General features: G+C 33.7%; 3 protein-coding genes across 3 annotated transcripts in view; 2 read left to right on the top strand and 1 right to left on the bottom strand.

Moving 5' to 3' along the window:
• Positions 1 to 985: 985 nt before the first annotated feature.
• On the top strand, positions 986 to 8,006 carry LOC123693680 (the record flags this gene model as incomplete). Its single annotated transcript, XM_045638870.1, has 5 exons — positions 986 to 1,041; positions 1,234 to 1,369; positions 2,314 to 2,460; positions 7,417 to 7,548; positions 7,851 to 8,006. Coding segments are annotated over exons 1-5 (627 nt in total), but the record flags the coding sequence as incomplete, so codon positions are not given.
• A 51-nt stretch (positions 8,007 to 8,057) lies between these two features.
• The window catches only part of LOC123694113 (phospholipase A1-like), a 39,455-nt gene continuing 23,684 nt past the window's right edge, over positions 8,058 to 23,828 (bottom strand). Inside the window, exons 6-8 of the mRNA XM_045639432.1 lie at positions 11,885 to 12,076; positions 9,995 to 10,163; positions 8,058 to 8,843 (exon numbers count right to left, since the gene is read on the bottom strand). Of these exons, the coding sequence (XP_045495388.1) occupies positions 8,786 to 8,843; positions 9,995 to 10,163; positions 11,885 to 12,076 (419 nt within the window). The 3' untranslated portion in view covers positions 8,058 to 8,785. The remainder of the gene's footprint in view (positions 8,844 to 9,994; positions 10,164 to 11,884; positions 12,077 to 23,828) is intronic.
• On the top strand, positions 13,543 to 21,694 carry LOC123694111 (aldehyde dehydrogenase X, mitochondrial-like). The gene is made up of 11 exons (XM_045639430.1): positions 13,543 to 13,746; positions 15,740 to 15,844; positions 15,974 to 16,241; positions 16,353 to 16,469; positions 16,659 to 16,846; positions 17,842 to 17,944; positions 18,346 to 18,527; positions 18,822 to 18,986; positions 20,163 to 20,320; positions 21,060 to 21,134; positions 21,543 to 21,694. Exons 1-11 carry the CDS (start codon positions 13,717 to 13,719, stop codon positions 21,616 to 21,618), a joined length of 1,467 nt encoding a protein of 488 aa, XP_045495386.1. The 5' UTR covers positions 13,543 to 13,716; the 3' UTR covers positions 21,619 to 21,694.

The raw sequence follows: 23,828 nt of genomic DNA, 5'->3' as shown, positions 1-23,828 counted from the left end.
TCAAAATAATATAGATAAATAAAGAAAAAACAATGAGCCGCAAAGATTTTATGAAAAAATTAAGCACAGATTTGAAGGTGCCTTGGATGCAAATATGACTTGAAGAGACTCTACGTGACAATATCAAAATTTTTTCAAAATATATGGTACCAGAGTATCAATAATATGTTTACGATAATGCAGGACCAAAATAGTTTCGATATTGCGGATTTTTTTCCTATAAAAAGGCAAATTACAGTGGCTAAAACGCTATATGAGAGAGAACACAATATTCATAATTGTCAAGACTGGTTATAAATTTTTTTTTTCTATGCGTCTATAATTATAGTATTATTGTAGTTAGATTAAATAAAAAAAAAGATTAAAAACTAGTTATTTTTTATAAAACTTACCCAAATATAAGAAGAAAATATTATAAGTTTAACATTTTTGTTGGCTTTTTTTAGATGATTCAATTATCGTTCTGTATTTATATAAACAAGGAGTATAATATTAGCACTTAATGTGTTAATTAAAACTGTATTTTTAATATCTATTGCAAAAAATAGTTCATTTCCATAGAAATATTATTAGTATCCCAAGTTAACTGATAAATAAAAAAAGATTGAAAAATATTATAAAGCAAAAAGGAATAGTGTCCGTTGTTTCCGTGCAGTATTCAAATAGACCAATAGTAACACGGCATTAATGCAAAACTGTCTCATGTCGTCACTTGAACCAATGACACTAACACCCGTATTCACAAACAGTACTTCCCTAAGTAAAGCATCAACACTGTGCCAAGGGTAACACTTCTCAGTGCGTTCCATTCATCGAGCCTTTCTATTCATAGACAAAACTTAAGTAATGCTTGGCAAAGCAAACGCACTGCGTAAAATGGCGACATGTGATTGGTCCATTTGTATTGCTAAGTTCATGGTAGAGTTTGACAGGAGTAAATGACAATGACAATCAATTCGAACCGTTTGATAAGCTTACACTTAAAATGTCGCAGCACCACGTGACTGGAAATAAAAAAAATAACGTTACGGACGCAATGTGGTCAGAGAAATTTTGTTTTACTATCTTCACAAATTACCTAAGTTTAAACATTGTAATGTTATTACTTTGCTATTATGTATGTAATTTTAACTTGGTTTGATATGGCATATTGACTGACAAACTAAGGAAAACTTAAAAGAAAATTTTGAGTGACGTATAAAACAATATGAGTACATAATAATTGTATTCCAGTTCTAAGAAAATACCATTCACCACGTCGGAAAGGGAACTAATCGTGGCTCTAGTACGAGACCGACCCATTATTGAAGACAAGCGAACTAATTCAAAAAATATTGAATTAAAAAAGCAAGCTTGGGAGGACTTGACTGTTGCCTTCAACTCACAGCCATATATATATAAACAACATCTTTCGAAAATCTATAACGTTTTCTAAACTCTTCCGAACTATAGTAATCAAATAAGGATCTTGAAAGTCCCGTACCACTTTTCTTGTTATTATTGTCCTTTGTTCAAATATCCTATCGTTAATATAATTACGAATTCTTCTTCACTGCTATAATCCATTTTGACTTTTGAGGTTGAAAGTAACAACAAATTAAGACGACAAAAAAATATAACTTCACACGTTTTGTACACGTGGCCTGTTTTTGGTCTACTATGCGTTGTCTAAAGTAGCTAACGAAGTTGCTTAGCTGTGCGTTCATTTTAACGAGCGCATAGTGCGCTTCACCACTTAAGTATTGTTTGTGAAATGATTTTGCTACCCCTATGCGTCCATGCCTACTATGAGACCTCACAGTAACGTTTGTGAATACGGGTGTAAGAGTTGTTCCTTTATGCTCATGTTAGAAAAATGACACAACTGCGTTTATACTAAAATAGTGTTAGCACGGATGGAACAAAATGAATTAAGTCTTTATTCAAAAAGTATAACTACACATATGTCTTTGTGTTCGTGGGTTATTTTGACTCGAGACGAATAGTTCCTTTGCGATTGCCTAAAATGATGGATAAGGTAACTTATACCGTTTATCACACCCTACTTATACCGTTTGGGTCATTCGAAAAACTGGGTTAGGATGCAGCTAGAGATATGACCTTTTGATATGTTGTGTATTTTGACGAGCTGAATCCAATGGTGCAATAAAAACCAAAGGGAATAACTCGTCTTACTCCCTTATTCACTGGAGGCACAGATATTATCCTTAAGTACATTTCATTTTCTATTTAGGTTTTAAGTTAATAGGCTTAATAGCAAGGTTAATAGCAGCTCGGTGCGTGAATCCAAATAAATCTTCCTTTTTTTTTAAGGGAGAGTTTTCACTACACGTTAAGGAGGTCGAATTATGCAAAGGTCCTAAACGTAAAGACTGCTGCGTTATCTCAGCTAAAATGTCGACTGACGAAGTCAACTTGTTGTACGACATCGTCATTAAGAAGGATGTTATTCCTACTCGGGTAATATATTATATATTTTATAGTCATATTTTAAAAAAATGTGTGCGTGTACTACCTAAGTGTACTCACGTAAGAAGTGAAACTTCTTTATGACCTTATTTTTCAAAAATAATTTACCATATGCAACTTTACAGAAATACCGAATCACGCGTGGTAGGGATAAGAACAAGTGATAACTGCGTTAAAAACAACCGACTTCAAACTTGCACTTGCAAAATTTACAAATACCTACAGACAAAAATGCTCATAAAATAAAAACTACTGGGCCTATCCGAATAAAATTTTTATGGGACCAATTCGACATCATACCGCATCGAACAAAAAAAGAATCACGTAAATCGGTTCAGAAACCTCGGAGTAATCGGTGTACATACATAAAAAAAAATATACCGGCCGAATTGATAACCTCCTCCTTTTTTTTGAAGTCGGTTAAAAAGATGGCGCGTAACGGAAAAATGGCACGCGTAACGAAAAAATGCTACACAAAATTTTTTTCCAACCCCGATAAAGAAGTTTCACTTCAAAACCATAACCAGTTGGATACCGAATCATATACACAAATAAAACGCAAACGCAATAGAACAACTATGTTTAAGTAATTTTATTGTTGAAAGTATTGTCTTTACGGGATAAACAGCCCTTTTCTAAGAAGAATTTAAACAATTTTACATGCAGCCTTAGCATGTAGCTTTCACAATGTGTTAATCTTAACGAAATATAAAGGTAATGTTTATGATATTTTAATAACTTCCTAAATTAAGAAGTGACCTACACGTAAAGGTGAATGAAGTAGCAAAAAACGAGTAGGTATATCACCCATAGTCAATACATCAGACCATTTTTTGCCCGCCAAAAATTCACAGTTTACGATTCAAAGAGCACGGTGTTACATATCGTTTTACCTATTGTTACGAAAATACAAAATATAAATATTTTTACTAATAAATAACAATATTATAAAGCTGAAGAGTTTGTTTGAACTCGCTAATCTCAGGAACTACTGGCCCGTATGAAAAATTATTTCGGTGTTAGATAGCCCATAAAACCCCTTCCAGACGACACAATTTTTCGTCCAATTTGACTAGATTGGCAATCAAATTGGGTCGTCTAGACGGAAATATGAAATTCAAGGTAATTGGGTGGTCGGGATCGGCCGATTTGCGATTGCCTTGGGATTGTCCGATCAAATTGGGTGGTGTGGACGCTAATTGGCCAATTTTTACTTGTAATCTCTTCCTGATGCTAGATATTTAAGCGTTAGTATTAATCTCTCCTCAGGACTAATTCTCTCATAACAGTGTCTTGTTTAGTAATGTATGGGCTTAGGTACTAGAGATAATAATTCATTAAAAGTGTCATGGTCCATCCGCATAAAATTTGTGAAATCGACACTGTCCAGTTCTCTAACAATATTTATATGACTTAGGCCAGGGATGGGGAAACTTTTTCCTTGGCGTGCCAATATAATACTAACGAAATATATGGCGGGCCAAGTTGTTTCATTTTTGGCTATGTTAATCACCGAAATAAAAATATTGATATGTATTTTTGAAACACTAATTTATTGTGCAATATAACAAAATAATTATTGGAATAAAAAAGAAATTGGAAATTGTAATTAAATTAAACTTTTAAGTTAGCTGCGAAGTAGAAGGTTGAGGAGCGCTGGTCTTTGTGGGGACATGTCACATGTGGAACTGTTTTTGTTTTTGCATGATTTCATCATAAACAGGCTCCATTTGTGATGCTGAACATTTTAGTAGTGAATAAAGGTGGTCATCCGAAAGCCTATTACGAAGACAATTTTTTCTTAATTTCATTATTGAAAAAGTTTGTTCGCACAAATAGCTTGTACCAAACATAGCCATTATTTTTTGGGCGTGGGCAACTATATTTGGGTATTGTGTCCTAGGTATGGACTTATAAAATTCCAATTTGCTGGTGTTAAGAAACAGTTGCTTCAAATGGGTATTGCATTGCATCTCAATTAGTTCAAGTTGGAGGTTGGCGGGTGTTTCATCGATGTTGACATTAAAAGGCATCGAAAAAATATTTAGTGAAGGCTCAATTGTCATAAAATCTTGAAATCTCTTCTCAAATTCTTCGTGCAGTTTCTTTAGCTGTTGAGCGAACCTTTTTAATTTGTCGTTTGAGACAGGTGATATACTGCTCAGATTGGGAAAATGGGTAAGTTCATTTTTCTCTATACAACAGCAAAACAATTTAAGCTGCAATTTGAAGGCTTTTAAATGTCCCCAAAGCTCATCTAAGAATTGATTCTTGCCCTGAAGCTTTGTATTCAATTTGTTTAAGTGCGACAGCAAATCTGTGAAAAATGCGAAATCAGCAAGCCAATTTTCGTCAGACATGATCTTAAAGTCGTCCCATTTGCCTTGCACCGTCAGAAAGTCTTGAATCTCCTTTCTTAAGTTCCACACTCTCTCAAATGCATTGCCACAGCTTAACCATCTCACTTTAGTATGGTAGAGGAGATCAGAAAACTCGCTTTCGGTGGATTTTAGAAATGCTTGGAATTGTCGATGCATCAAACCCCGTGAACGTATTGTGTTGATAAGTTTAACAACCACACTCAAAACGGGTTGTATGTCAATAGCTGCTTTACACAACACATCTTGGTGTATTAAACAGTGCAGAAATAATACATTATTATTAGGGTTTTCTTTGCAAAATATACCCATCATCATCAGCCCATTTTATACGTTCCCACTGCTGGGACACGGGCCTCCTATGAGGGTACAGGCCATAATCCACCACGCTGGCCAAGTGCGGGTTGGCGGATGACACATGTCGTCGAACTTTTTAATTCTTCGACATGTCGGTTTCCTCACGATGTTTTCCTTCACCATTCGAGCAGTGGTGATGTTACAACATGCGCAGATAAATTGAAAAATCAATTTATTTCCTGCGCGCTCGTCTGGTCTCGAACCACGGACTTATCGATTCGAAGTCCGAGGTCTCACCACTGAGCCACCACTGCTCATGAGCAAAATATACCCATAAACCCCAAATTGCTACCCATCATATTTGGTGCTCCATCCGTGGTTATGTTACATAATTTGTCCATAGGCAAGTGAAACTTTGAAAGACCCTCAAAACAAGAGTCGTAAATATTTTTTCCAGTGGTTTTTCCTTTCAAGGATTGTAAGCATGCTAATTCTTCGGTTATGTTGAATTCTGAATCAATTCCTCGAATAAAAATCAGCAATTGGGCAGTATCGCTCACGTCTGTGCTCTCGTCCATGGTTAGAGAGAAGTATTCAAATTCGTTACAGTTCTGTTCCAGCTGTGACGATAATTGTGCAGCGATGGCGTCAATTCGATCAGTTATCGTTCTCCGTGATAAAGCTAAAGATTGAAACTCTTTACTTTTTTCTGGACAAATAATGTTGCTTACAGCCACCATGCAATCTTTTACAAACTCACCATCCGACAAAGTTTTATTGCTTTTTGCGATTTTGTAAGCTACAACATAACTTGCCAGTGTTGCAGCTTTCTGAGTATCAGATTGCTTCGTGAACATGTTCTGCTGTCCACGTAACTTATCTTTTTGCCTTTCAACAAAGGACTTTCTCTCTGCCTCTGTCATAGACGAATATTTCGCATTTGCATGTTTTTTTAAGAAGTGTCGAGACAAATTAAAATCTTTAAAAACTGCAACTGTTTCATTACAAATGAGACAAACTGGTTTGTCTTTAAATTCTGTGAAAAAATATTTCCATGACCATTCTTCTTTAAAAACTCGACACTCAGAATCAACTTTCCGTTTTTTGGTCGTCATTTTGCTGCTGTAACAAAACAACAAAACCAACATCACTACATCGCTCAAACATATTTTACAATTAAATCATTTTAAGACACAAAATGTGATGAAATTTATGCTACTTGTATATTATTATATTAACAAACTGTTTTCAGAATTTACATACAAAGAACATGATAACATGTAAGATGTTATCTTGTGGATTTAAAAATGTCACCACTCACCGTCTGTTAGGCGACTGTTGTAGTTTCGTAATTAAGAATATACGGCGTACTCTGGGACTGCGGCGGCCGGCGGTGCGGCGCGGGCGGCGTGGATACGGGAATCCGAGGGTGGGCGCGCGGGAGGGGTGTCCGACGTTCGGACCGCACATGCACAGCACATGCCACGACCCATTTGACCAAACAATTGATTGTTCTATGCAAGCTGGCCATTGCCAATGAGAATGAAATTACTAACAATACGAAATATTCTCTTGATTTTTGTTTGATGGTCGCGGGCCGGATTTCAAGCCTTCGCGGGCCGGAGATGGCCCGCGGGCCGTAGTTTCCCCATCCCTGACTTAGGCGATTTCTTTTAAGCAACCATTCTTTGCTCCATATCCTTTTTGATGTGAAACTTCTTTATCGGGGTTGGAAAAAAATTTAGTGTAACATTTTTTCGTTACCCACCATCTTTTTCTTATCCTTACGACAAGCCTACGACGCGTGATTAGACGTATTTCTGTAAAGTTGCATACCTATACAAATACATAGTAAATTATTTTTTGAAAAATAAGGTCATAAAGAAGTTTCACTTTTTACGTGTACATGTACATGTACACATTTTTTCTTTTTCTTTCTTCTAAATTTGTAGTTACAGCCAAAATCAGCCCCAATTTTTGTTTTTTACTAAGAGGCATGTTGCAAAATAAAAGTCCAGTCAGTAACGGCAACGGAGCAGAACTAAAATTGGCGATTTAAAAGTGTACGTGTGGATAGACGATCAAATTGGGCCCGATTTAATCGGCAATCAAATCGACTGATTAAATTGTGTCATCTGGAAGGGGTTTTAATCGAGTAAGCTATATAACATAACGCTAAGATCAACAGGATCGTACCCACGCGGGTGGAACCGCGAAGGGCAGCTAGTAAAATATATGTATAATACCTAGAATGAATTGATTATATTTTCAGGGAAAAGTAGTAGCCACTATAAATGGACAACCACTCATACGTCTTCAGATGAAGAATCCTTGTGACCATCTCTTCATGAAGCCACTGTTTCAAGCTATACTGAACGTTACACAGCAGTGTGTTTTTGTTAAAGTTAGTTATTTTATTTATCATACACCAGTCATATCATATTTTTATTATAATAATAGAATACTCATCCTTTGTTCCTTGATGAGATAATAATACCTACTAAGGGTGCTTTTCCACCATAGATATGATCGAGGATGTCATGCGAGGGATGTGTTTGCAAAGAACAATTTAGGTAGTATCGTTTGCACCAGAGCGGTGTTGACCAAGGCGAGGTAAATAAAGCGACAGGATTGGTTCTTTAAAAACAAATTCCTCGCTTCACATCCCCTAGGCCTTATGAAGTTAATTTAATGATTTTATTACAGGGTACTTATCATCTAAGTATTAATATCGAAAACGTCGCTCAAAAATACTACGGAGGCATGTTTTTATACGGCAACCTCACATTTAAATCAATGTTCTACAATGACGAATGCAACTTCTCTTGTACGGTCATTCAGGTGGAATTCAAACCAAAGAAAAATAAAACTTCAATATTGAAACCTTAATAAAGTTTATTTTCACTACAATTATCTTTTTAATGCTATTTGAGGTTCAAGAACTTTTTATTTATTTATAGTTATCGGTAAATAATAACAAAATACGGGTACGGGTACGGTTCTTATCAGCCAATACGCGATTGGTATTAAAAATCATTCAATACTAATTGTCAATGTTCTGACCACCCGCTCTTCCCACTCCATCCCCAAAGAGATTTTAACAGGATCTTCAGAAAGGTCAATACGACATATTTGCCACTAACTAAATATGTACTGAAAAATCATATGAACACTTTACACTGCACTGAATTTGTACTGCTCATTACACACTACATGCAGAACTACGTATTAAAAATGAAATTGAGATAATTGATAAAAGAGTATCACAATCTTATGGTATAAATTATGTTTTCCAGATAAAAATACCAAATATTACTAATTCTACTAAATACTACAATAAATTATGCTTCTTTGTAATTTACTTAAAAATCAAGTAAGAATAAGATAACCCTGTTTTAATGTTTTTATTACCATTAATATTTTGGGCTTACTGTACTATTTGTTAATAAATAACTTAAAAAGGTATTTGGGTTTTGCTATGAGTTCTATTAATTTACATAAAAAAAACTTTAGCCTGTACAACTGCTTACTTATTAACAAAAAATAATAAATATTTACGACCAATTTTACAAATCAATAATATAGTGATTTTCTTTTCTTCTACAACAGTAAATTCATAAGTAACAAATTGTTTATAAAAGTTAATCAAATGGACAAGGCTCATGGTTTTCCACATTCACGCAGTACATTCCTCTCGAACTGTAAACAAAAGAAATTAATGAAAAATACATTTTATTATGCAATTAAAGTGTTAAAATATAAAATCGATATAATGCTAAACAATTAAACATACCAACATATTTTAAAACAGTTGTATAAATAATCGATCCAGTTATTATTAAAATAAACTGTGAAAAATGACATACATAAGACCATATAAGACACATAATATTATTATCTGTTTACAATTTTGCCAAAAATATGTTATAACTTATAACATACAAAAATATGTTGGTCGCAGCTTAGCCCGGTGGTCAAAATAAACTTTCTTGATACAAACTTGCCTCCCTTATTTTATTCCCTTGAATGCAGGTTTTATATTTTTATGCAATGCAATATCTACATAACACTACAATTTTCAGGAACCTACAATTTATCGAAACCCTTTCTTAGCGGATGCCTTCATCATAGTAGCTGTCTAGATTTTAGCCTAACCGGTCCAGTAATTTGGATTTTATGTTATTGGGTGGATTGTTATATTAATAATCGTATTATATGAAAATACTGTTCAATTGTCAAAATCATACAGCTCAAAGCACCATACAAATTCATTATATCGTAGGTATACGAAGTGATGCATGTAAGTATGTAATAAAGTCAATTATATATCTCTACTTCCAATGAAGCAAAATAGGGCTAGCCAGATTTAAATTAGGTATAAATAGTGACTGTAATCACAACCGAAAATCCTTGAAATGTTATATAGTACAAGTGCAATGACTAGCAATACGTGATCTGGGTTTTAAAGTGGTACATAAGTACATCCTCATACTTATTGCCGTCGTATTTAAGAGCTTTACAAAATAATAGCTCTGTGAAGTGTACCTAACGCTATGCGATATATATACAACTGAATAATTCTACACAATAATAACAACCGTTGATGCTTAGTGGCCAGCAACTCAGTAATTGTCAAATAAAATTATTTTTCCTGCCAAGATTAATATCCAGTATGGTAGGACAGTAAAAAGGATATAACACCTCCATCACGTCATTAACAGAGAAGAGTGTGCCAAAGTACACATACCAGAGGGTATGTGTACTTTGATACACTCTTCTGTTTTAAGAGTAAAACAGATAGCTAACCTTCTAGAACCTTCTAGAACATTCGAGAAAGAACACAAATTTACCTTTCCGGTACATCGGTCCCAATGGCCAACGGCTTTCCATCCCTGACCACAACTGCAAGGTCTTGCTTCGGACAGATGGAGTCGCAGGGCATGCCGACTATTCGCATACGACGGCGAATGCTGGCAGCGAAGTAGCAGGCACTCATGAAGTGACTACATCGTCTAACACCTTAAAATAAATATTATTTAACCCAATAAAAATTATTGTCTTAAAATCTATCATCATCCTGATCAGCCCATATTTTTTTCCAGTGCACGTCATGGGCCACTATCAGTGTTCTCTCACGAGCATTATTATCGCAGATAGAAGTAAAAATATTATGCAATAATATGTAATAAAACTGGAAATTATTTAGATAAATGGAATGTTCGAGAAAGAAGTCGATCGTACAAGAATAGTAGATGGAAAATGACGTAGGGTAAAAACTGAAAAAACCAGCTTTCACGGACTTAAAAATACTTTGAAAAAATGGTTCATTAATGATAAATGTTCACAAAAATCATCTTCAGCAGTTATCACAATAACGCATGACATTGCTGAAATGATACAGCAGGATATATAGCAGTGTAAAATTATCAGGATGATTGTGTGAGTTATGAAAACCATTTATGAAAAAGTTTATTATAATGGTGATAATGTTACAGCAATGAATGTTCATATTTATTTATGGAAATAACGTTAATCATTGAGCTAGTACAGTCAAAACGAGCCGATAAGATTATATCGAATTTAATAGAATTACCTAATTATTGAGTTATCTTTTTGCTAACGTCACATAATCTTAGTGCTAGAAATCAAGCCTCCAAAGAGAGCTTTCGAACATAGGCATTCATTGATAATATGTTGAATTTGAGTTCCAAAAGCTTCATTATTTTGTCATTATTAATTTTTTTGAAGTTATACTTCTTTTGGCGCGATGGAGAAAAATGATGAGAGTGAATTTTTACGATGCGCGCGCACACCGGCACCTAAATTTAACAGCATGAAGTTAGTTCTAGGTGGTATGAAAATTGAAAACTATGTTCAAGTTGTATATTCTAGTATTTTTTCCATACGCCAAAGAAGTATAAGTTCTAATGCGTGTACATAAGTACACACACTCTTTTTTTTTCTAAATGGTAAACAAATTATGCTGGATATATCAATAAGAATATTTTGTTTGTTAACACGTTTAACATAATGAATTTATTATCAATAACGCTCCCACTTATAATAAACAATTTTAGTAAACAATTTTCAATACCTTATGAATGTCAATAGTTTGTTGGAGTACCATTTTTAAGATAACATCTATGTTAAACGACTTGTATTCATAGATAGAAGTAGTTTTTATCTTAATGTATAACAATTTATTTTAAGAACAGACACACTATTATACTCATAAATAAAATTAAATACCTAAGCACACTCCTTTTATAGATAATAAAGTCTTTGGTACCCTACCCATTGTCTTGAATGATCTAAATTTAAAATATAAATAATCGAAATCGACCTTCCCAAAATATTAAAACTCAATTTGTTCAAATATATTTGTAAATATGGTGTGTACAATTATGTTTGCATTTCGTCAGAACAATTAACATGTTCTATTTTAAGATATCATAACTAAACTTGATTTGCACCCGAAGTTACGCCACACTATTTAGTAGTCTGTAACTCTACGCTCCGCACTCGAGCTCTCAAGCATTTCCCATAGAATATACTTAACTCCATTTCCTAATTAACTTATTCAGGTTTTGACTCAAAGAAGCGAATGTGTCCTCTCTAAAGGTCTAGTCCGTATCTATATCATAATGATGGTTTAGATGTAAAAACGTAGCACACAGACATATAAATTATTAAGAAAAAAATAGTAAGAAATACGTAGGTAAAATTAAGTTTCTACTTACGCATGAAATGCCCGCTGCAACCCGGTTGTAATCGGCCGCCATTGACACAGAAGTCAACATGCCCCACTTGGCCAGACTCACCCAGGAAACCCGCATTCGTATGTATCACCTGAACTATGTGAGCATCATCTCGACTCAGTCGGAACAATCTAGAACCATACTCTGATACTAGAGGACGGGCTGGATCTAATCCTGCAACAATATAGCCACTTTTATGATGTGATGTTGTTCACTAATATGTCAGTCGAAGCAATTTTTGATGAACGGTTGGGCAACTGAGCTGGTAGCTCACTAGAACCAGGATCATTTGCAGAAGTAGGGCCACTGCAAATGTGTTTTCAGTGGTCGGCTTTTAAAAGATAAGGGATAAAGGATGGACGACGGGAATAAAAATAAAATTAAGGAATTATCAGAAAAGGACAGAAATGGTGAGGAAGACTGACCCATAGATATAATATTTCTTATTTTGTGCCTTAAACGAAACAATTGAGTAAATTCAGATATAAAATGAATTGCAAAATTATTATGAAAACAATTGAATTGATTATGAATTGTTATTATTGTAACTATCATTAAATTCCACCTGAACACATTGGATTCAAACGTGTATTTGATATTGATTTTACCGACTCCTTACTTTTATTAGAAATCAAACTTTATGAGATATAGTTGGAAATATGAGCTATGAAAGGTTTTATACTTTCTATAAATAAGCAATAAAAATTGAACAGAAATAATCCAAATTCAAATGATAAAATTTAGAAATATAGAACAATGAAAAATCTATTTTAAAATAACTGAATAATGAACTAATATCAATAAAGGAAAGATCACCTCACATTTACTGCAATCTCCATTTCAATGTATTTTCTATTTACTTATTGTATTTATTTATTATTGCGTATTTTAAAAAATAGAATTGTAAAATACTTCGAATAAGTCCCAAAGATATAACAGAGTAAAAACTAACTGAAATCGAGATCTTGTTCCATTTTTTGCTACCTTTTTCATACGACTCCTTCGGTTATATGAATCTTTTGAAACCAAGATACCTATTCGGAAACAAAAAATTAGGTATGGCAAATAGCTCCAATTAAAAGCTAGTTTTATGTTTAACTTCTATCTAAAAAATCGATTGCTTGTTATGATAATAAACATAATGGACCTTATTATTCTTCCTATTATAGTTCTATAAACCATAAACCATTATTCAGTTAGTACAATACGTTCAGTACCATAACAATAATAATTATCTATACCGAAACAATGATTATCTTTCTTAAGATAAAGTATGTCCTCTATATTGAATATCTCTACCGTGGTTAGCGTGTTAACAACTAAGAAATCCTATACTTGTGCACCAAATGAAAATTTATATACACCCACTCGATATTTCGCATTCTATCTTCAACATAGGTTTTTCTAAAGTTTTACCAAATAAATCATAAACAGCATATCTTTAAAAAATTCTTTAATTTTCATATCTGAGCATAAGCAGACTGAAATCCACGAACCAAGCAGAACAAATAAAAGATATCACGAAGAATCATTATCGCATAGTATCTCTCTCTCTTCAGTCATTCCCTCATTACTGAGGATCGTGACTCCCACCACCAGGGTCGCAACGCATAGTATAAATATGTATAAACAGAATAAATAATAATTAAAGTGATAGACGTGTGAGCAAAAGTCGTAGGACAAGTTAAGCTATCCACTATCAATAGCTCTTTATCAGTATTAAGAAATATTCTATTCTGGGTGTTTGGTGTTTGGACACAACGCAACACATTGTGACTGACCGCGGTTGAGAACACACGTGTGACAGACTAAATATGGCCAAAGTTGATATTAAATACACTAAGGTAAGTACTTAAGTGAATTATATCATTCGACATTCCAAAACGTTATTTAAATCTATACAAAATAAAGAATAATGATTTTTTTTTACTATTGTGTAACAAACGCCGGCCGGCGAATTAATCTTATCGGTAGGAATTTGAAAAAATAATCAAATAATTTTATCCATAATATACATCTCTATTTATGTTCCAATTTAACACAATATTCCATTTTATTTTGTTGTTATTTCGTTGTTTTTAAGCATTTATACCATTTAACCGGTTTCATTGTCGCCTACGCCTATAGACTGATCAATGATCAGTCAAGGACGGATTTCGTATCATCCCGATTTTATGAATATAACTATAATAAAAATTACAAATGTATTTCAAAAGTATCTTACAATTTTTCTGAAAGATGATAAACGTAAAGTAAAAAGTAATTATACATAATATGGAATGTTATGCATCGTCAACTTTGAATATAACTGTTGTTACTTGTTATACAACATAGCTATACAAAGAAAGACATAATAACTGTGGAAAATTAAAATATATTAAAAATCGAAATTGGTTAAGCAGATAGACATGACATATCACATCATAGTAGAGTGTACAGTGATATAGACGATCGGAATATAAATTACGAAACGCTTGTTCTATATTTAGATCAGTATTATATTATCTGTGATTTAGATTTTCTAACCAAAACTACTAAATTTATTTAGAAATCAATGTGTTTTTCAATAAATTATAATATAACATAAAAATAGGGCTACTTTGAATTTCTTAATTAGATAAATCTTGTTTTCGCATAAGTACTGATAAACATTGATAGCGGAAGATCTTTAAATAGCCTTGATAAGATTAAAACAAAGTACTTACTAAATAGACAGAACCAATTCACATCTGAATAAATTTTAAACATATGAAATATTCGCTAACTGAAGCGATAAACGGCTACAAAGATAAATCCGTTCATGGTCAAGTTCAGTATAAATACCGTATCAGAAGAAAAGCTAAAATAAGTCTTAATTTAATACCATTAGGTCTATTTTCATTCTACGCAACATTATTGGTATATTGCCAAAGTTTAACAAACTTATTTCCAAGTGAAATATGTTATGTAGGTGTTTTTTTTTTTGGAAGCATTGAAACAACAAGCAGATATACCTCATACCTATCTCTAGCTGAAAAATTAATGAAAATAACATACATTTTGATCAATTTATGTTATCATAAATTCCATGATAATATGAAATCATGTATTTACTTACAGAATATTTAAGTCTCATTTCTAGAAAATTCTCTTAAAAATTTACACAGTACCTATGATTCGATTTTGATCGCATATTGTCACAACTAACAATTACTGATTATTACTCGGAATGAAGCATCCGGCCATTTAGTCAATTGTAGCAATATGAGAGGCGCGCTAGTAACAACCTATTGTTGGGTTTATTTTTCAATCACAATTGTTATTCCGATTTCATTGCTAAAACAATGTGACAATATAAAACCGCATTAGTTAACGCATTACGTTTATGATTTTTACTTTACATATATGTTTTTAAAGTAGAAGTGGAATATATAATAAATAGTATTTTCGCTGCAATGTTACCTACTATTTTTCAGTGTGATAACATTATATATATTGATAATATTATATATATTGATAATAACATAATCAATATCATGCATTGGATATATCAATTATAGAATCTTTCTTTTCTTATCTTTTAAAGAAAATAATTTTATTAAAGCAGAAAGCAATATTTCTAACAATGAAACTACAATAATTGCAGATACTTATGATAATAAGCTAAAGAAGTAATTGAAATTATTAAGTAGTCACTATACATTATATTGTATAGTACTAGCAGGATTATTTTGGCATCTTCTGACTATATTGAACAAACTTTTATTTGATTAGATTTTGTTCAACACATATTGACTTCTTTCCTTTTTAGTGTGTTTCTGAAAACTCATAATATTATGAACTGTAATTGAATTTCAGTTGTTCATCAACAATGAATTCGTGGATGCCGTGAGCAAGAAAACTTTTGCTACTCTCAACCCTCAAGATGAGTCTGTCATCACGCAAGTGGCTGAAGGAGACAAGGTAAAACGATATTTTTTAGATGAATGGTCAAAGAAATATTTTATCCGTATCAATTAATAAGGTACATAAAAAATGGGCAAATTTTATTTTATGAGACATGATTAATTTTAAATGTTTGGCTTTTTATAGGCTGACGTAGACTTAGCTGTAGATGCAGCAGTCAAAGCCTTCCATCGGTACTCAGAATGGCGCGTCATGGATGCTTCCCAAAGAGGACGTCTCCTCAACAAACTGGCTGATTTGATGGAAAGGGACGCTAAATACTTGAGCGAGCTGGAAACTCTAGACAACGGCAAACCTGTTGCACAAGCGATCGGCGAGGTATACTGGGCAGCCCAAGTCGTGAGGTACTATGCTGGTAAAGCTGACAAGATCTTGGGAAACACTATTCCCGCAGGTATACTATTTCTTTTAAATACTTCATATCACATACTCAGAAATACGAAACATCTCATTGTTACCGATATAATTTCTATACCATCTGCATTGAATACGATTCTCTTTACAGATGGTGAAGTTTTGTCCATGACCTTGAAAGAACCAGTTGGCGTTTGCGGACAAATCCTCCCATGGAACTACCCCATTCCTATGTTTGTTTGGAAAATCGCACCTGCTTTGGCTGCTGGTAAGTCTTCTCAATGCTGCTGTTTCGTGTTATTATTCAATAATTTTTTATCTAAAGCAAAATAAAGATGTTTTATCTTCAACCGAGTTAAACCGTGTTATTTGTTAAATAGCTTCTGTTTCGTCTGATATATGCTTTATGATATTTGAAACGTATCCCAGTTCTTAATAATTCGCTTGAAATTCCCAGGATGCACTGTGATCGTGAAGCCCGCGGAGCAGACACCCCTTACCGCGCTAGCAATGGCCGCCCTGGTCAAGGAAGCCGGTTTCCCGCCAGGAGTTGTGAACGTCATTAACGGTTTCGGACCCACCGCCGGTGCTGCTTTGACTAACCACCCTCACGTCGATAAGATGGCGTTCACTGGATCCACCGAGGTTATTATTTTCTATTTTGCATACTTACACGTTTGTAAATAACTAGATTGGTAACGCTATTCATTCGCGTAGTTCTTATACAAGAAAGATCTGAAGATTATGCATCTTTCGAATGGCAGAACTAATTATTACCGACTATGGAAATTACGGTAACTTTAAAAAGGAGATAATTATCTGCAGACAGATATCTAAAAAAAAATATATCTTAACATTTTCAGCTGCATCTTTTCATAGATAAGATTAGATAATAGGAGTGGATAGATTAGAAGAAGACTAGATAGCAGGACTAAATGTTTTAATTTCATCGCTAATATTTGTATTTAAATTATAACGAGATTGGTATTTTTAAGTTAATCTAGATCTTTAATCTATATGGGTGTTATGTTTGTTACGAAGATTTATGAATGTTAAAATGTCCGTTTGTAGTGGATAGAAACAAAAAGTACCTAGTAGCCAGAATCAATAGCGTTAATGTATTAAGAATCTTGAACTTAATTAACAATGATATCTAATCTAAATGGGACAGACGGTGAAGCTATTGTATATACTTGCATTGATTACCCATTATCTTTAATTTTAATGTTATGCAACCAAACCACTAGGTACCTATACAAGAACACTATGACTAAAATAATATTTAATTTGTTTTCTGTAAACATTTTAATTTGAGACAAAAATATGCTAAGTATGTTGAATTCTATTGTATAATAAAATTACGGAAAACTTACGGAAAATAAACGTTTAAAATATCATTTTGAATTAAAAACAAATTGTAGAGCTACATTATTGACCTATATCTAAACTCGTTAACTAGGTAATTAATTCGAGGACAACATCATTAATTTTTAAAATTTAAAATATTTTATCGAATTTCGAAAGTAAAAATTATATAAAGTGGTTGATTTTGAAAACCCTATTATATATTTACCGAATTATACATAATATGTATGCTGAAAATGTACCGAACTATATTTTAATAAGTTTATTTATATTAGGTGGGCAAAATCATAATGCAGGGAGCTTCAGCAGTCAATTTGAAGAGAGTCACACTGGAGCTTGGTGGAAAGAGCCCCTTGGTTATTTTCAATGACGCTGATGGTATGCAAAAGAATTTATTTATAAAACCGAAAAAACAAAATTTTATACAAAAGAAGTCCAAATTACATCATATATTTACACAATACATATTGCATCATATTATAAATATAAAAAATATGAAAAAGCGCTTTTAAATTGCTCAGTCATCTAAATAAATAGACTACTAGTAAACTTCGTAGAAGTGTGAATCCTTATTAGGTACAGGAAACTAATATGTATTTTTTTCCTCATAAATTCTCTGTTCCATTATATTGAACTGAGTAGGATAATTAATGTAATTATTAAACAATTTTCAAAATACCTAACATAATCCAAAATATTGAGCTCAGATTCCAAGTTTCCTTAACTGTGTTCTTTTTTATATATATGAGATTATTTTAACAAGTTTTCTAATATTTCAGTGGAAAAAGCCGCACACATTGCCCACAGAGCGGCTTTCGCGAATGCCGGCCAATGCTGCGTTGCGGGAACCAGGACTTACGTTCAGTCTGGAATTTACGACAAGTTTGTCGCCAAAGCGGCTGAAATCGCCAAGAGCAGGACCGTTGGAAACCCCTTTGAGAATGTTCAGCAAGGCCCCCAGGTCAGTAATCGAATCTTTGTACTACGTTCGTAAACCGGATTGAGTGAATAATGAAATGACACACCTCTCTATATGGATGGAAGAAATAATACTTTAAATAATAATTTAATTGAAAGAAAATCCATATTGTAATTGCAGATGAATGTGAATTTGAGATAATCCCTCCTTATAGAACAGAAAAATAAATATTCCGTCAAAGATGTAGGATACTGATGTCCTCCAAAATTTTTCACGAAACTATCATTTATATCAATAATATTATTTTATTCATGTTACTCCTAACTACTTTTACAGATCGACACTGAAATGTTCAACAAAGTTCTCGGCTACATTGATGCTGGTAAGAAAGAGGGTGCTCGCTGCGTGGCTGGCGGCAGTCGCCATGGCAACGTTGGATATTTCATCCAACCTACCGTATTTGTTGACGTCAAGGACGACATGAAAATTGCGCGGGAAGAGGTAATAATAATAATAACATATAGGCGTAGGGATGTGACGACCCCATCGCCCCCGGTTGGCATATCTACAATAGATATCCCAACCGTGCAGTCAGTCACCCCGCAGGGCACCTTGTGGCGAGGTGTTGGGGAGTAGCGACCCCGCGGGAACCGAGCGCTCCCGGGGGAGGTCCCTGTCCTCACCTCTGGGCTGTCCCTGTGGCAGTTCGGAGTGAACAATGACGAGGTTCAGGATCCCCCACCTCTGGCTTGCCTTTGTTGGCCGTCCAGAGTGGAGCCGCTAGAGCTATATGCTCGGGGGTGGAAGTGTCTAATGGCGTAATAGCGGGGAAACCCGCTCCGGGCCCGTGGGCTCGCGATGGTGAAACCGGTGCCGCACCTCTCTACACCCCTAGCCGTTCAGCTGATGTTGCCCCCTTGTTGCCATTATCGGTAACCTTTTTGGGAGCCCATCGACCGAACTGGCGAGTCACCGTCTGCCATAATTTTCAATTTTTAATATTGAAAAGGCAGACGTCCATAGCCCCCATAGACCCAATATACCAGTCCATCTAACACCCCCTTCCATAACCCAGTTTTATTCATTTCCATTTTTCTGCAATAGTCCTACATTGGCCGCGGACTGCCCAGGGCTGTATCTCTATAGTGCAGCCATGGGCAGGCTGCGGCTGGTGTCCCACAACACATTAAATTCTCTAAAGGGCCTCTGCGTGTTGGACCTGTGTCCCCACGTAAGCCTTCCAAAGGACCGGGTATCATCCTTACGGCGATACCCGTGTATTATGGAGAGAGACATAATAACATATAATTTGGAGTAGGTAACAAATCAACTGTAACTATATACTTAAGTAAATAACTATCTAAATATGCGGAGTCATATAATGCGTATTAAAGTATTTTGTGACATGACTGCTAGTAATTATGTGTGCGACGTTTATCAATTCAAGTCTGTGAAGTAGCTATTATAGTCTCAAGGATATTTTGCCCGATAATTTAATAAAGAGTCTGGTGATGGTAATAAAGTCAACAGACTTAAGAGAAATTATGTTATAAACAATAGAAAAAATAACATACCCGCATGTAAAATGTATAAATTTATAGGTAAATTATTATTGTGTTCAATGCTTTGTCACTAAAAAATATAAACAATGGAGGCAATAAACAAAACATTTTTTAGATCTTCGGACCAGTCCAGAGCATCTTGAAGTTCGAGACATTCGAAGAAGTCGTGGACCGTGCTAACGACTCCAACTATGGTCTTGGAGCTGGCGTGGTCACCAATGACGTCACCACAGCTCTAGCATTCGCGAAGCATGTTCGTGCTGGCACCGTTTGGTATGTATATTGCATTAATTCATCCAATGGGCACAACACAATGGGCAGCGTTGTATATTGTTGGTGATTGCCTATACTTGCCGCCATTACGGCAATTATTAATAAACATCTACAATGACGGCTGATCATCAACATTTAGGGCCTCTACAGTTTACACTTTCATGATTGGCTATACTCGTCCAGCGCTGTCCATTGTGAAAAGGGCCTATTCACTATTGGGCCCATATTCGATTCAAATAAAAAGAGGGACGTCGATGATTTAATATATATGTCCATGTCTTAGGTCCATGTAATAACATGTCAAATGTTAGTTGATTACGATTTACTTAATCCTTTGCATTTCATAAATTAAATTGTATTAATATGGTACCTACCTAATAATTACTAATATAACTATATTAATTCGTTTTATTAACCTATGTAATGACGTCACAGAATCGATCCTATTCTTGGTTCGATTAGTATACCTACATATAGGTACACCGATGTTTATTTCTTCTCTCAGTTAATAAACCCTTCCTGAATACAAAATAATGATCGGAGCGGTATATGAACCGGTTTCCCAGGTCTCTCTTAATAATAAGTTGGCCAAGGCCTTGAAATATAACATCATCAGTCACTAAGTTTACAATACCCTTAATCATCATGTAATGAAATGTTATTAGATATATTTTTACCATAAGTTACTACAGCAACGAAGTCGGATAAAATGGTATATTTATTTTTATTTCACTTTCAGGGTCAACACGTACGAGCATGTAGCTGTCCAGACACCCTTCGGAGGATTCAGGGAGTCCGGTATTGGCCGCGAAATGTGAGTTTTTAAATAATAATTATTATTTGTTAGCATTATAAACCTTGTTTTAAAGAGCGCGATTTGCGTTAAAACGTAACCTTTTTTTCTTCTTAGGTTTCTTCAAAATGTGTTATTAATTATTATGCATTAGGCCGCATACCTAATGCATAATAATAATTAATAACACATTTTGAAGAATTTTGACAAAATTTCATTCGCATATAAAATATCGTAAAATATTATTTATTAAAGAAATTTTTTAAGTCTCAAAAGGACTGTAATTTTTTATTATATAATATACTTACCTATATTTATAATACCTATTGCAAAATATAAATTGTATGCTATTCTATAATTGTATAAACAATTTAAGTAACTATATGTTTTTATATTGAATATTTTTATAATAATATTTTTTATTTACAGGGGAGAAGACGGTATTCAACAATACTTGGAAAACAAGACCGTGACCATCAACCTGCCAAAGAAACCACTGCTGTAAATTGCCGAAAAAACATAACGTTCCACTTTTAATGCCAATTATATACACCTTTTTTTATTAAATTGTTTTATATTTACTAGTTCATTTTATTTTCATATCCTTATCCCTATTAGTTGAAGCGATAATATGAATTGTTTTATGGTTGTTCTAATTAAACCACATCAATAAATAAACATGTAGAAAGTAGCTATTATTTGCTATACTTACATACTACATTTTATTTTATTATTTATTTACCAAGGATAGCCAACAATTGTTTACACTATATATGGCATAAAAGGAAAAATACAATTTAACGTATCTAGTGTAACAATTACTTACAGGCTAACACTACATGCTTTTGAAAACGGTTATGACTTATGAACATTAAAAAAAAAAAAACTGATAAATACACAAGATAACGTTTAACAAATTATCAACAGAATATCTATTTAAAAACTAATGTAAGTCATATTAAAATAAAATCGGCATACAAAAATTACAATTTTAAAATATTAAATTAAAGTACATAAAAAGTTAAAAACCAACATAAAAATTCATTTTTTATAATATTAATAATATAATATAATATCGACATAAAGATATAAAGTTCGACAGACAAAATATCTATTTAAACAATGTAAATATTCAAGTTAAGATAAAATCGGAATTTAATTTACAATTTTCAAATATAATATTAAAAAGCTTAAAAAAAACCAACACAAAAATTCAATTTTTTTTTATAATATCTACACAAAAATATAGTTTGGACAAACATAAGAAAAATATCCATTTATAAATAATTTAAACATTCATATTAATATTAAGATAAAATCGTCATTCAATTAATTACATTACAATATTAAAATTAAAGAAAAAAAAAATTAAAATAACAATAACAATAAAAAAGCTACAGTTAAATAAATACATTATTTGGTACAATTATTTTTCCTTGAAATATTTGAGAGAAGCATTATAAAACTTAACCACACTGTCTGCATTTATATCTATTAGATCACTGTATTCGTTTAGAGATTTAGTTAATTTGCCGATGGGGGAATTTGCCCCTAGAACCGTTCTTCGTAGTGGCGGACACAACGGAGTAATACATTTACGTGGGTACTTGGATGGAACGCGAAAATTTATCAGATGCAATATGCCTGGACAGTTAATTTTATTTCTAAGAATTTTAAAGAGAAACAACACATCGCTGACATTATAGCGGGTCGATAGAGAGATCATTCCGAAAAAGCCGAGACGCTCCTTATAAGAGGACAGCTGCTTAGCTTTCCCTTTAAAAAAAGCTAAGTGCCATAAAAAACGTTTCTGGACCCTTTCCAATCTCAACATGTGAGTGGCAAAGTGCGGCCTCCAAACGATACTACAGTATTCCATAATACTTCGTACTAAGCTATTGTATAGCATAATTTTTGTACGCTCACGGATAAAGTCCTTAGTGTTTCGGATTAGGAAGCCTAACATTCGGGATGACTTCTTAATGACATGATCAATATGAGGTACAAAGGTTACTTTCTTATCAAAAATTACTCCCAAATCTCGGATTGTGTCAACATTTTGAATTAGTTCATTACCAATTAGATACTGCGATCGAAAGGTTAAATTTTTACGGGAAAAACTTACATGGTAGCATTTTTTTGGATTTAGTTGCATTTTGTTTTGATAACACCATTGAGTAAGCCTATTTAAATCGTCCTGAAGTAGCGCAATGTCATTCGGTTCATCAATAGCTCTAGCAAATTTTAAGTCATCGGCATACATAAAACATTCAGAAAATTGAAAACATCGGGGCAGGTCGTTGATATAGATGTTGAAAAGGACGGGTGCTAAGTGCGAACCCTGGGGAGCACCCGATGAAATGTGGTGACTATTGGATCTGTACCCATTCATGACGACAAAGAACTCGCGGTTCGTAACATAAGACTGGATCCAATTTAATAGTGACCCTGTGATGCCATATGCAGAAAGTTTATAGACTAGTATAGGATGAGAGATTCTATCAAAGGCTTTGCTAAAATCTGTATAGATGACGTCAAATTGTTTATTTGCGTCAATATTTCGGATAAGAGACTCTGTAAACGTCACCAAGTTTGTGGTTGTTGATCTTGATGGAATGAAACCATGCTGGTGATCACTTACATAGAGCTTGAAATGTTGTTGGATGTAAGGACAAATTAATGACTCGAAGACTTTCGCAAATGTTGAGATAATTG

This window comes from Colias croceus, chromosome 8 (genome assembly GCF_905220415.1).
Source record: "Colias croceus chromosome 8, ilColCroc2.1".
NCBI classification, from domain to species: domain Eukaryota; kingdom Metazoa; phylum Arthropoda; class Insecta; order Lepidoptera; family Pieridae; genus Colias; species Colias croceus.
Note: the sequence above shows the minus strand (reverse complement) of the source record. Positions and strands in the feature narration are given on the sequence as shown.

Bases quoted from the DNA above. Each gene is read 5' to 3' on its own strand.
- LOC123694111 (XM_045639430.1), top strand. From the start codon at position 13,717: ATGGCCAAAGTTGATATTAAATACACTAAG. The intron at 17,945-18,345 runs GTATGCAAAAGA...CTAATATTTCAG, and splicing joins TATTTTCAATGACGCTGATG to TGGAAAAAGCCGCACACATT. The intron at 18,528-18,821 runs GTCAGTAATCGA...CTACTTTTACAG, and splicing joins ATGTTCAGCAAGGCCCCCAG to ATCGACACTGAAATGTTCAA.